Below are 13524 nucleotides of genomic sequence, written 5' to 3'. Positions count from 1 at the left end.
TTACTAACATAACGACGGTACTTAACGTTTATTAACTAGAACATTCGAGGCCTACTTAACAAAGCAGAATTTCACTAGGAAAATTTATTGTTTCACAGAAAATTTGAATCTAATAAACTCAAAAAATATTTTGGCTTCTGAGATTCATATTCTGAATTAATATCAACAGCCCACACTCGTCTAAAGCTGAACACCGGGCTCATCCAATAACATTTCACAGATGAGATCTCTTTCAAAACAATCTGCAATAATATGGTGATAGTTAAAATTGATTTTACGGCTTAATCTTTATTTATCACTAGCTGACCCGGCAGACTTCGTAGGGCCTCAATCGATAAATAAAAAACCCAAGCTTTTGTATAAAATAAACTTAAAGCAAACAAAAGGAATCCGTCCAACGGGGGACACATCAAAGGAAGAACAAAATTGTTATTTTTATTTAATTCCGAGCATTTTCATATTCATCTACCTTTTAAACCTTCTCTGGACTTCCACAAATAATTCAAGACCAAAATTAGCCAAATCGGTCCAGCCTTTCTCGAGTTTTAGCGAGACTAACGAACAGCAATTCATTCTTATATATTATATATAGATTTTATAATTTCCGACATTACGAATACAGTCTAAGTTGTTATTGGTTTACACATTTTTCTTATTACCATCTATTTTCAAAAATATATTTTCTCTATGTTTTTTTTGGCGCTCAGCAGTAACTAATAATTCCTTAAGGTCTGGCAGTTTGTTTGGCTTGAGATTACGATCTTCAAGATTAGAGGATCACAGATGTTAAATTTAATTAGTACCTCTTCGACTCGCGAAAATCGTATAATGCTTTAAATTATTCTCAACAAGATATTTTGTTATTAATAATTTTTCTGCTTAAAACATAGATGTAGGCTTTCAATGCTGAAAGTCTTAAAAGAGTAAAGGTTTTGTTGCAAGCAGGTATGTGTAGAAATTGAATTTATTTAGGTAGACGGGCTCACGTTTCAATGTTGTACTGGGATTCGGATTTTAGATTGAAGTCTAGATTAAGCAGCACAGCCGTCGGTAGGCAGCGGCTTGGCTCCGCCCCTGGCATTGCTGAAGTTCATGGGCGACGGTAACCATTCACCATCAGGTGGACCGTATGCTCGTCTGCCTACAAGAGCAATAAAAGAAAATAAAAAAAGATTGTGTTATGATCATCCCACCCTACTGATACATACCAGAGCGCGAAAATGCTTATTAGCGTAAATATATACGGCGGTGGCACAAACCCGGACAGGCCAGTGTATTTCGATCTGAATCATGTTTTTTTTCTTAGACGGGTGCACGAGCTCACGGTTCTCCTATTGCTTAGTGGTTACTGAGGCCCATAGAGATCAACAATGTAAATTCCGTCACCTACATTGAGACAAGAATTAAAAGTCTTAGTTATTTAGTAGAAAGGCTGTCCCACCGTTCAGACTGAAGCGTATTTCTACTTCGCGATAGAAATAGTCTGGGTACTACCTACCCATATAGACTTGACCATTCTAACCGGCGCCATCTAGGCGGGCTTCGGATAGCCTGCCGACCGAGAGGGCTGGTGGTCGTGGCGCCGACGACCGCCAGTCCGGCGTCCCGAGGGGGAGGGTGATGGGAGAGATGTGCTCCGCACTAAACGCTTCACTTTCCCCCCTTTGCCTTTTCATGAGTTTTGTCTCATGCGTGGTTTGGACGTTGGTTGTTGAGAGACAGGGGGTTTTAGTCGGTTCGACTCCGACATGCCCCGCCCTCCATCCCCAGTGAAGGGCGGAAGTCCGGCGATTTCCTCCTGACAAAAAAAAAAAAAAAAACCCTGTGGACTCACAAAACGCACTACCACCAGTGATGACGCAAATTATATTTGGATTTTTATTCTAGGATGATATAATATATTACCGTGGAAGTCAATCGCGTACATTTGTTAAGTACGTAATTCACTAGAAAAATTACATTCAAAGTATGCGGTCATTGGAAGAGTAATGTCCAATTTTCCCAAGCAATATAGGTTTACTTAGTCATCATATTCGAGATTAAATTTGAAATGTTCATTCTTGTCTGGGTCCTTAATTCAAACTCAAGTTGTAAAGCTCTAGAACAACTGTACATTGAAAGTTCTTAGTTTTCATCTGTCTCGGTTATTGCAAAGTTTTGGAGCCGAGCTTCGGTTAGCGTAAAATAAAAGTTTCCAAATAGCGTACGTTCACGACACTAAAATTAATTCTCGTAAATTAATAATTGAGTTAGGCGCTTATTTTATCATTCAATTTTCTTTGAGCTCTAAAGTCTGCTTAGCGTACGAGTGAAAATAAATTTTAATTAATTTTATATATAAATAACGTGTACAAAGAAAACTTGATTTGCATAATATTTATTTGGTTAATAGGCTTTTTTCAAACGTATTCTGAAAATAATATTGACGGGTAATTAGGTGTTTGGCTGTGCGTCGAGCATTTTTAATGTCCATGAGCCTGCTTACCCTGACCTACATTTATCGGTTTTGACCAGTTCACAATCCACCTGATGTAAAGTGATTAGCAGAAGGGCATCACATAGTGAGCCTCTCTGATCGGCTTCATACATCAGCAGTAAATATATGTCGTGGATAACGACTTCAGTAATATTAAGACGTTGTTTTGATTATTATTTTAAATGATAAAATGTTGTTTTGTATCACAAAAATGTAGGGTAGACAGATGTACGTGGACAGAGTCGTCTCAGTCAGTCTCAGTCAGTCTCGGTGAGTCTCAGTCAGTCTGACAATCTCAGTCAGTCTCAGTCAGTCTCAGTCAATCTCAGTCTGTCAGTCTGTCAGTCTGTCAGTTACTGACTTTTATTGAATTTATTGTAATAAACTGAGTTCAACCGAATACGAATGATGACGGAACTGCCGCTCAGCCACCGCTGGCGCCGTCATATATAAAATGTGTTTCACATTTGACTGACTCAGTGGCACAATAGTTAGCGTGCCACTGAGCTTAGCCACTGCTAGTTCAGCCACTGCTAGCTCAGCCACTGCTGAGCCAAGAGAAGTGGTGTCGATTCCCACATCGGCAGATAAGTTTAAGCAACTTTACTTACTCATTGTCATTGCTTGCTAATTGTCGTTGTCATTGGTGTCATAAATATCTATTGATTTAAACGTATGAAAGTATGTATTACAATACCTCTGGTTTCCACAATACAGAAAATCTTAATTTCCGGACAAATAAGCACACAATCCGTTTTGAGGCTATTTATTATTATTATTCATTTATATTGTTACGCGCTGGGGTTCGGAATAAATAAAAAATCTATCGAAGTACAAATTAAAACTGTGTTAACTCTTTAAAATTCTCAATTCGCTTCTTCTGTTTCGCTTCAGGCGTTCCGTACGTTGTTTCGCTTCGAGTAGTTTTGATTACTGACTGATTGCGTTTTTTTTTTTTTTTTTTTTTTATGATTGAAGGATTACTGGTGGCCCGGAGGCCTTTCCAGTTTCACCAGGACAGGTGGGCGAGCAAAGGCTCAGCCAGGAGGGGTGGGATTTGCTAACAGCTACCCGAGCGCCTCTGAAGGAGACCTAACAACTCAAGAGTAGCTGCTTCGCGAATGAATATACTACCGATCGGAATCGCGACCCGCTGAGAAGATCCGGCGAGAAACTCAGCGAGCTGATTCATGGGTTAGGTTGCACGGCGAACTCTTTGTCGAGTTCGACGAGTACGGTTACCGAGGTCCCTAAGCCTGCTCCTAGAGCTGAAGGCGTCTAGTGCAAACGTTATTGGATCTGAGGGATCCGTAAGGACGTGTCTAGGGCGTCGACGGTGACTGGCTCCTGCATGATCAGGATTCGGGGAGTAGTCAGCGGCGGCTACGATAAGGCGATTATCATGACGACTGATTGCGTGCCATCTCTGCAACGCTTATATAGTCGATACGACATCCCTAGAATCGTCGAGAACATTCCTCACAAGTCGAGGATTTTCGATGTGTGTTTCCACTATCTGACAATAGATGGCGTCGTACTTCTCGAGCGTTCTAGACGCTACGAAATCCTTTGATATTCGTTTCGACTATTCGGCGATAGATGGCGTTACTCTTACCGGCGTAACAATATATTGTTTATTTAAGCTTTTGTTACATAAATACGAAAAAAAATGTAGAGCGGATTTGTAGGAAATTTCGCACAAACATTTTTATTAATATGAATTAACAGATATTAAATATACAGATATCATGGTAATTAATATAATCCGAGCAAAGCTGAGTGTATGAAGCTTGTTCGTTACTATACGTACAAACGGATCTCCGACACGTCGTTTATGGATCAAAGAGCGACATGAGCATATTTTAATCCAGATGAAATGCAACGTGATTAATTTTCACCCAACGATGCATATTGACGAATAATTAAAGATTGAATTTCAACCACATAGTATAAATAAATCTAAATTATTTCATTAATTGCCTTCAGGGTGCCGCTCCTCTTCTGGTACCGTATCTGTCAGAGCTGGGGCACACTTGCCCCACGACCCACAATCCAGCGGACTTCGTGCTGGAAACGATCATCACCGACGCGGAAGCAGCGGCTCAGATGTCGGAATTGTGCCAGAACGGAAAACTTTGCAGGAAACTGGATAGGATGTTAGCGAGAGGTGGAAAGTGAGTTGTGATTTACACGCGTTACTCAAATACATTACTTTAGCGGTAGAGCGTGTATGTAGATGCATTATTCTGTTCCTTCCTATTTATCCTAAAACTAGCGACCCGCCCTCGCTTCGCTTCGGAAACATTAAAACACACATGAAACCAAAAAAATAAAATAAAATAAAAATTAAAAAAAGTAGCCTATGTTCATCAGGGACAATGTCGGCTTCTAATGGAAAAATAATTTTTCAAATCGGTCCAGTAGTTTCGGAGCCTATTCGAAACAAACAAACAAACAAATCTTTCCTCTTTATAATATTAGAATAGATGAAAATAGTGAAATGGTCTTTATGAACGTAATCACGAACTTTCGTTTAGACAAAATTCGCGCGCGCGTTTTAAACGAAGCTTGCCGAAAGTACTCAATGGTAGGCAGCGACTTGACTGTGCCCCTCCCTAGCTTTACTGACGTCCATGAGCAACAGTAACCACTTACTATCAGGTGGGCGTATGCTCGTCTGCCTACAAAGCCAATAAAATAAAATAAACTTAGGTATTTATCAGTGAATGGGCGTTTCTCGATTTTTTTATCGACAGGCTATGATCGGTCAACAGAAATATTCTTGTGGTAGAGCGTATTATCTATTCGTTCGGGTGTTGAAAAAACGACCTGCTATCCTGTCGGAAGGTCGAAAGATCTAGTCTACTACGATATAATTGAGACTAACTCCATGACTCACGGTGTTGATATTCACTTATAGTGCCTAAAGTGCCCTTAAGGTACTGAATAGTGGGCAGGGAGCTAATCTATCCGTAAACAACAATAAGAAACCTGGACCCTCAAATTTTACTGGTGTTAGGGCCTTTAGAAGCTCGCCTAGGCGAGCATCGCAATCCTAGCTATTTATTTTGCAATGTGTTACAATCTGAAAGGTAAGGTAAGCTCATCAAGATGGTCGGTGGTATTGAGTTTGTAATAGAAAATGTCTCCCGTAATCTGAACAAAGAGGACCGCGGGCATATAGATTCAGTTAACGCGCTAAAAAATCAAATACTCAATTGAAAAGTGTTTCAGGAAACCAATTTTACATTCAGACGAGTCAATACAAAGGATATTCGTCGAGCACATAGCCAAAGAACAAATGCAGAAGATGGAATTTCCGACCACGTTTTTCACGCAATTCTATATCCTAACGAAAAGGATGTTCATACAAAACAAAAGAAATTTGGTAAGTTTTTGTTAATTCAAAGTCAGAAAATACGAGAATGTGACCCCGGCTTTTGCGTAAATAAATAATAAGCGTGTATATTTGATGCATGTCACCACTCTTGGCCGGTTTTACAAGGGCTTCAAGACTAGAGCCTAATGAACCAACGTCAGAACTTTGTGACATCAATTTTGGAAACTACATACTACTTAGGTTTGAAAACTCGTTTTCAAACTTTGTGATGCGAACTCAATCGCCGCTATTCTGTTTAAGACGCTCAAATTTATGGACTTTATACTTCGAATTCATTTAGTTTAGCTTCTATTTACTTTTGATTTTGGCCTGTGTGTTACGTTACGTTACAGAATTTAGAGATACTAAAACTTATAACCGTATTTTCGGCGTGCGACTTAAAAGATCAATTTAAGAATTTATTTTAAAAGAATGGGTATACTAATTCGTAGGGTATTTACAATAGATACATTATATTCATAAAACAATGTAGGTACTACTTTTATTGATATTAAAATGTAATTTCAGTCAAAATTGTATCCTATTCTGTCCTAAATGGATTTACATCAACACATCATTAACTCAAATAGGCAAACTCTTTTTATTGCATAGGGTAAACGAGCTCACGACTCACCAGGCAATAAAGCCACCGGAATCTATAGAAAACACAATTGCGTTGTGGCTTAAATTATACAGGTCCGTAATATGCCATCGCCTATTAAAGTAAGAGCTAGGGTGTTAGGTACGGAAAAGTCAAGTGCGAACGTACTGAAGAAGCCGCTAGGATGATTGATAGAGAAATACTAGATTCAAGTTATCACACTTGCGTACCACTAAACGTAAATAGCGAGGGTTATTGCTTAAGATCGAAACTGTTTTATAATATGACTAGTTGACCCGGCAGACTTTATAGTGCCTCAATGGATAAATAAAAGACAAAAGGAAACCGTCCGATGGGGGACACATCAAAGGAAAAACAAAATTGTTTGTTTTAATATAATTCCGATATTTTTTATATTTTCTCACCTTTTAAAACTTCTCTGGACTTCCACAAATAATTCAAGACCAAAATTATCCAAATCGGTTCAGCCGTTCTCGAGTTTTAGCGAGACTAACGAACAGCAATTCATTTTTATATATACAGATTAAGTCGTTTCAATGATGTATTATCTTCGATTAACGTTAAAGGTAATATTTTTTCAGACCACACTCTGGATACAGTTGGCGCACCATCTAACTTCAGCTATTCTTCTTGGAAGTATATTCTTCGGCATCGGAAACGACGGGGCCTATCCAGTAGTAAATTTTAAGTTCTGCATGAGCTGTTTGGTGTTTTTCATGTACACATATATAATGATACCGATCTTGTTATGTAAGTTAATCGATTGTAATATTATATTGCATTTAGTAGATTTCATTTAAAGACTGACTCGGTGGCGAAGTAGTTAACGCGCCTGACTTTTGCGCTGAGGGTCGTGGGTTCGATTCCCACCTCTTTCTCTGTGTCCGGGTGTTTGTTTCCTATATATGTATATATTTAAACGTATATAAGCATGTTTGGCAGGGTCCGGTACCCATAACAGGTAAAGGGAATTCTATATTGGGGGCGGGTGTGAGTTGTTCCCAATTATTATTTTTAAAAGAAAAATCACAAATGACTGTACAAGTGTACAGTACGTCGGATTTCTTAGGATAATGTATTCACATATGCTGAGAATTGGAAACCGCATCCCCAGTCGCTTGTTGTTATTGGTCTCAAAGGGTTTTAATAATATATAATAATATGTACAACAAATATGATTCTGTACATAGAAGACTGTCTAGTCTGGATGGGTTATAGGTATACACATACCTAACAAATATGATTATGTACATAAAACACTGTCGTTCGTGATCATAAAAACTATACGGAAATAATGACAATACAAATCACGAGATTCAACCGTAAAAGAAGTTTTAATTACGACTAAGATCGTAAAAACTAAAACGAAATTGTTATTTATCATATTTATCTGCTCAACTTTATAAAAAAATCTTTAACGATTCTGTCCTTAAATGATTCTTCAATGGCCATTGGTTTTTTTTAGTTCCGATGGAAGTGCACCTACTGCGTCGGGAATACTTCAATCGCTGGTACAGTTTAAAGGCTTATTATGCTGCGCTGAGTTTTGCCACTATGCCTGCGATGGTAAGGATTCTTATTACATGTAATGTCGAATTTGGCAAACATAATTATGTGTACAGTACCCGGCAATAAATACCGCACATCGACCATTGGAAAGAGACAATCGGCTAATTTCGGCACGTAGAACGTTATCTTTGTCAATTTATTTATTTATTTATTTATTATTATTTATAATTAACCCCCACCTGTCCTGGTGAAACTGGAAAGGCCTCCGGGCCACAAGTAATCCATCAATCATAAAAAACAAAATAAACAATAATTAGCTGACCCGGCAGACTTCGTAGTGCCTCAATCGATAAATAAAAGACCTAAACTTTTGTATAAAATAAACTTAAAAAAAACAAAAAGATTGTTCGTTTTTATAAAATTCCGAGCATTTTCATATTGGAACGAAGTTCCTTATCGCGCGTTGTGAAAGGGGGCTAGACGGAAAAAATTCTTACGAAAAGCTGCCACGACACTTTTTAGATCCGTCATTCTGACCAATCAACGTGTAGGCGCTTATCGCGTGACATTGCTCGTATCCGATTGGTCCGCGTAATGAGTACAGTTTCTCGAGATAGCGTTTCAACAATAGTAATTTAGTTCATAGTATTGTTTTTTTTTTCTTCATAATGCCGTAATTTATAACTTAAAAAAAATTACAATTCCTTCACTAATTAATCGAAAGGAACTTCGTTCCATCCGGGTGTCCCTTGACACCTCTGAAGTTTTTTATTCATCTTTTAAACCTTCTCTGGACTTCCACGAATAATTCAAGACCAAAATTAGCCAAATCGGTTCAGCCGTTCTCGAGTTTTAGCGAGACTTGGAAGTCGTCGTGGCCTAAAGGATAAGACGTCCGGTGCATTCGTATCTAGCGATGCACCGGTGTTCGAATCTCGCTGGCGGGTACCAATTTTTCTAATGAAATACGTACTCAACAAATGTTCAAGATTGACTTCCACGGTGAAGGAATAACATCGTGCAATAAAAATCAAATCCGCAAAATTATAATTTGCGTAATTACTGGTGGTAGGACCTCTTATGAGTCCACACGGGTAGGTACCACCGCCCCGCCTATTTCTGCCGTGAAGCAGTAATGCGTTTCGGTTTGAAGGGTGGGGCAGCCGTTGTAACCATACTGTGACCTTAGAACTATATCTCAAGGTGTGTTTTTTTTTTTATTGCTTAGATGGATGGACGAGCTCACAGCCACCCACCTCGAGATATAAGTTCTGTGTGGCGCATTTACGTTGTAGATGTCTATGGGCTCCAGTAACCACTTAACACCAGGTGGGCTGTGAGCTCGTCCACCCACCTAAGCAATAAAAAAAGATATTTAATTTTAAATGTTGCATATTTTTTTAATATTGCCTTGTGCCCATTGACTAGTAAACATTTTTGGAATAAGGCTATAAAAATATATCTTAAAAAATGGCTCTTTCAATAAATTACAATTATGTGTTACCTATACTTGGCTCTTTAAGTTGAAAAAGTTGCCGACCACTGGTACAGCTGTATTATTCTAAAAAATGTAATGGCCACCTTACGTTATTGATTTAATTTTGATACCACTAAAACATTTTCTATTTTCTATTATTCAATTCAGGAAGCTAATTTTTATTTTCATCTAAATTTGTTTCAGACTTTACTTGGCCTCATATTCCTGGTTATAACGTATTTCATGTCAGGGCAGCTGCTAGAGTGGGAGAGGTTTACATTGTTCTCTATCAGTGGACTGCTTACGGGAATATGTTCCGAGGGCTTAGGTCTCGCCATAGGCGCAGCATTGAGTGTTACTGTAAGTTTCCTTCAATAATTCACTTCTGAGCAATAATAATAATTCCCAAATTGTCACTTCTTTATTTTTGAATATAGCGCCATCTAACGGAAACACTATAAACTACGTGCAAGAAAACAAATGAGATTCTAATCCAAATTTCGGAGTAGGTAATTATAAAACCTAGCCAAAGATGTCAGTGTTGGGTGTGGACGTTACACATAGCAAAATATTCGAGATTGCCGCGTAAAGTTCGCCATTTTGACTGAATAAAATCGAAATTTCATGAAAATCAAACAAAGAACAAAATTAATGTGAATCTAAAATTAATAATATGTACAATAAACTGACAAATAAATCGAAGCGCCTTTTTTCAATTAATTTTTCTTGTGGCACCAGAGATTGAACGCAAGGTAGAGTGGGTAAGTCTGCAAGAGTAGGTATCACGATCTGGCGTTCCGTTTTCAAGGCCCGAATTCAATACCTACGATTGACAATTCAATCTCACATCTAAAATTTAGTGGCGGCGTGCATGTTCTGATGCTTTTAAGTTCCTCCGATCATGTAGATAACAGCAAGTGGGTGGAGCTCACATACGAAGAAGGATCCAAAGGTAGTGAGAATGAGATAGAATATGACTATTGATAATATAATAATTTATTTTTCTACATAGTCTCTCTGCACACCGAGTTCGGCGCTTTTCCAAGGCTTCAATCCCTTTCAAAAAAAAGTCTTGTCTTTGTCCTGCAAAAAGTTCTCCACGGCATCCATCACCTCGTTATCGTCCACCACCATCGACTCAGGCAAAGACAAATACACAAAAGATAATTTCTTAATTGTTTATTTTCAGAATGGCTCTATCGTCGGGCCATCGATCGTGTCACCACTGCTGGTTCTCTGCTGCTACGGAATGGGTTTCGGTCCTTACATAGAGGGCACCATGCGCGCCCTAATGTCCGCCTCGTATCTGCGTTACGGTCTTTCCGGATTAACTTTATCCCTCTTCGAAAACCGACGGCCAATGGACTGTTCATTAGAATTCTGTTTGTATTCCGATTCTAAGCTGCTACTGCGGGACGTGGGAATGACAAACGATCGATACTACATTCAAATAATAGGATTGTTGGCATTCACTTTCGTTTATCGATTGTTGGCGTATTTCGCTTTGAGGTATCGAATGACCGCAGATTTTTCTAATCGATTCATGTGTTACATTAGTAAATTTTTAAAGCATCGATAATTCGTAAACAGCTTTTATTGTTAATTCATTAATGGTATTTAAATCGTCTCAAGAGAATTGAATCTTTTCAAAATTAGAACTATGGTCTGGGTTAGATTATATGGTGTATTTTTTTTATTGTAAAAAAAACGCATACAATTACTTTAAGGTATAATAACTCGGTACTTATCAATTCGATGAATTTAATTATAATTTTAGAACTATATAAAAGGGAACATAGTTTTATCGTTCTTGTTCAAATGTGAAGTTGTACTCTCTATATCTCATTAGTTTAAGATTAGATAAACATATAAGGGGTTTTGACAGTTTTTTAAGTCATTATTAATGTTTTTTTTATTTTCGTTTAAATCGTTATTACAACAAAAATATTTGATTTAGTCGAAACAATGTAGACATTAGTAATGAATAACAAACAAATATTAGGCAACGTCGTGGAAACTAAATATGTACTTTAATTCTCGAGATCAGAGCCATAAGGTATGATATCCAAATTCGATCGAAATTAATCTACCGGGACCTTATGGTGTTTGTTGTTGTTATGAAAAAATGAAGAATTGATTATTTTTTTCGTTGACATAAAATTTACTAAAAAGAAAAGAGAATCGGTAGAAAAACACAGGAAGAAATGGTATTTAGCTGTTTTGGCTACAATCAACAATTGAAATAATATATTTTAAAAAATCGTAACTTATTTTACATGAAAGAAAGAAAGAAATCATTTATTCGCCAAGCATAGTGAAAATGAGTTATTACCTACATAAGTTAAAAGCAGCGTGTATTATATATATTACATTATATATAAGAGTTCTTTGAATTATATAAAAATTTATAAAGCAAACAGCAAATTTGACATTAGAGAATACTTCTGCTGTTAAGAATTGTGTTGCCACATTTTTTTATGAACACTTACATTGTTGTCGAATTTCTCACCATAAAACTATCTAAAACATTTAAAAGGGTTGAGTCATTTTGGTGTTCGCATAAAAACACGAAATTTAATTACATCATTTTCATTTATAGTGTAAAAAAAATTGTCAAATACCGTATTGTTTGATAATATATTAGTTAAGTTTTGTTTTTGTCTGTGATAATGATTGTGTAGAACAAAATTGTGTTTTCCATTTATAAATTAGCATAACAACTTAATTGTACTAAATCAAAAGTTACTGATATTAAAAACGCGGTAACGGGAGTGACAGTTGACATATTTCGTATATGTCATGAAGCTGCATAATATTATCTGTGGAAAAAAAAACGCAGCAAAGTACAAATGTATATGTAAAAAAAAAATGAATCGAATTACTGATTCCGCACTAAAATCTCCATATTGCATAATTGATTTGTAAATTAAGATTATATTTAGTATTTGTAATTACATGTCTGTAATGTACGGTGTAATTAGATGTCTGTGCACAATTAAGCTTATTCGAAGTGACCGTCATATTTTGGTCGATTTTATATTATATTTATCGCTTCGAAAAACTACCGTGTTAGTTAGAGTTCTGTCTTGTTTGTTCTTCAAATTGAAGGACCGATTTTTGTCTTTCAGCCCCATTCGCTCACGACGACTGTTTCATTGTTTAAAACACAGCATAAATTTCATTACATTCTAAATTGAATGTGAACATGACAATTTAGAGTTACAAAATATTAAACCGGCAATATTATGATGTAAAATTGTCTTTTATGCATGCCGTAATAAAACTATGGCAGTTTATTGTAGTAGCATTATTTATTATTAAGGACGCAAAAACGACTGAGATTACTTAGTTAATCACGTAAACGGCTAGGGTTTCGAAATAAACAAATACTAAATTAGACGTTTTTTTTTTTTTTTATTTAACAACTTATCCTTATCCTATGCACTATGTACACTTAACTTGTTTAAATTACAAAAGTATAATCTATTGTTTAATGTATCGGATACAACTACCAGAAGATTTACAATGAAAGCTATTTTCATAGTATTGTTTTATGTCTTCTTATAAATCTATGAACACCGGCTGCACGCACGAAAAAGTGTCACGTTCCGTCTGAGCCGGCGCGTGCAAGCGAGAGCGCGGAACCAGCTTAGGGAGACACAATCGGCCCAAGCGTTAAATTTTAATTTTCAATTAACTCCTTTTTTGCATACAAAATAATAATAATTCAGTGATAATTCAATTCAATTCAATTTATAAAAGTATGCAATTTTTCATCAATGTTTCTTTAAGACATTATCACGTAAAATTACTTTTTAATTCCACTCCTTTTCATATAAAGTCCAAATACTATAGGTATTTACAATACAGAAATTAACGTTGGGTTGGAAAAAATCGCAAAATAACCCCCAAAAAAGTACAAATACAGTTTTGTTAGTACGAAAGTTTACCACCCTGTATAGTGTTAGTAAAAATAATATTAGAGGAAATTACACTCGAAATAAGCAGCGCATAAGACATTCTCGTGCACTCGACCGCTGCTATAATTAGTTCAGATCTAT

The 13524-nt window shown here is 36.8% G+C and overlaps 1 protein-coding gene across 1 annotated transcript in view; it reads left to right on the top strand.

Moving 5' to 3' along the window:
• The window catches only part of LOC114243140 (ATP-binding cassette sub-family G member 1), a 78469-nt gene extending 65607 nt beyond the window's left edge, over positions 1-12862 (top strand). The window contains exons 6-11 of the mRNA XM_028174518.2: positions 4463-4650; positions 5711-5864; positions 7059-7227; positions 7943-8043; positions 9668-9823; positions 10653-12862. Coding sequence (XP_028030319.2) covers positions 4463-4650; positions 5711-5864; positions 7059-7227; positions 7943-8043; positions 9668-9823; positions 10653-11042 — 1158 coding nt within the window. The 3' untranslated portion in view covers positions 11043-12862. The remainder of the gene's footprint in view (positions 1-4462; positions 4651-5710; positions 5865-7058; positions 7228-7942; positions 8044-9667; positions 9824-10652) is intronic.
• The last annotated feature ends 662 nt before the right edge of the window (positions 12863-13524 follow it).

Source organism: Bombyx mandarina, chromosome 12 (genome assembly GCF_030267445.1).
Source record: "Bombyx mandarina strain Sakado chromosome 12, ASM3026744v2".
Taxonomy (NCBI): Eukaryota; Metazoa; Arthropoda; class Insecta; order Lepidoptera; family Bombycidae; genus Bombyx; species Bombyx mandarina.
Note: the sequence above shows the minus strand (reverse complement) of the source record. Positions and strands in the feature narration are given on the sequence as shown.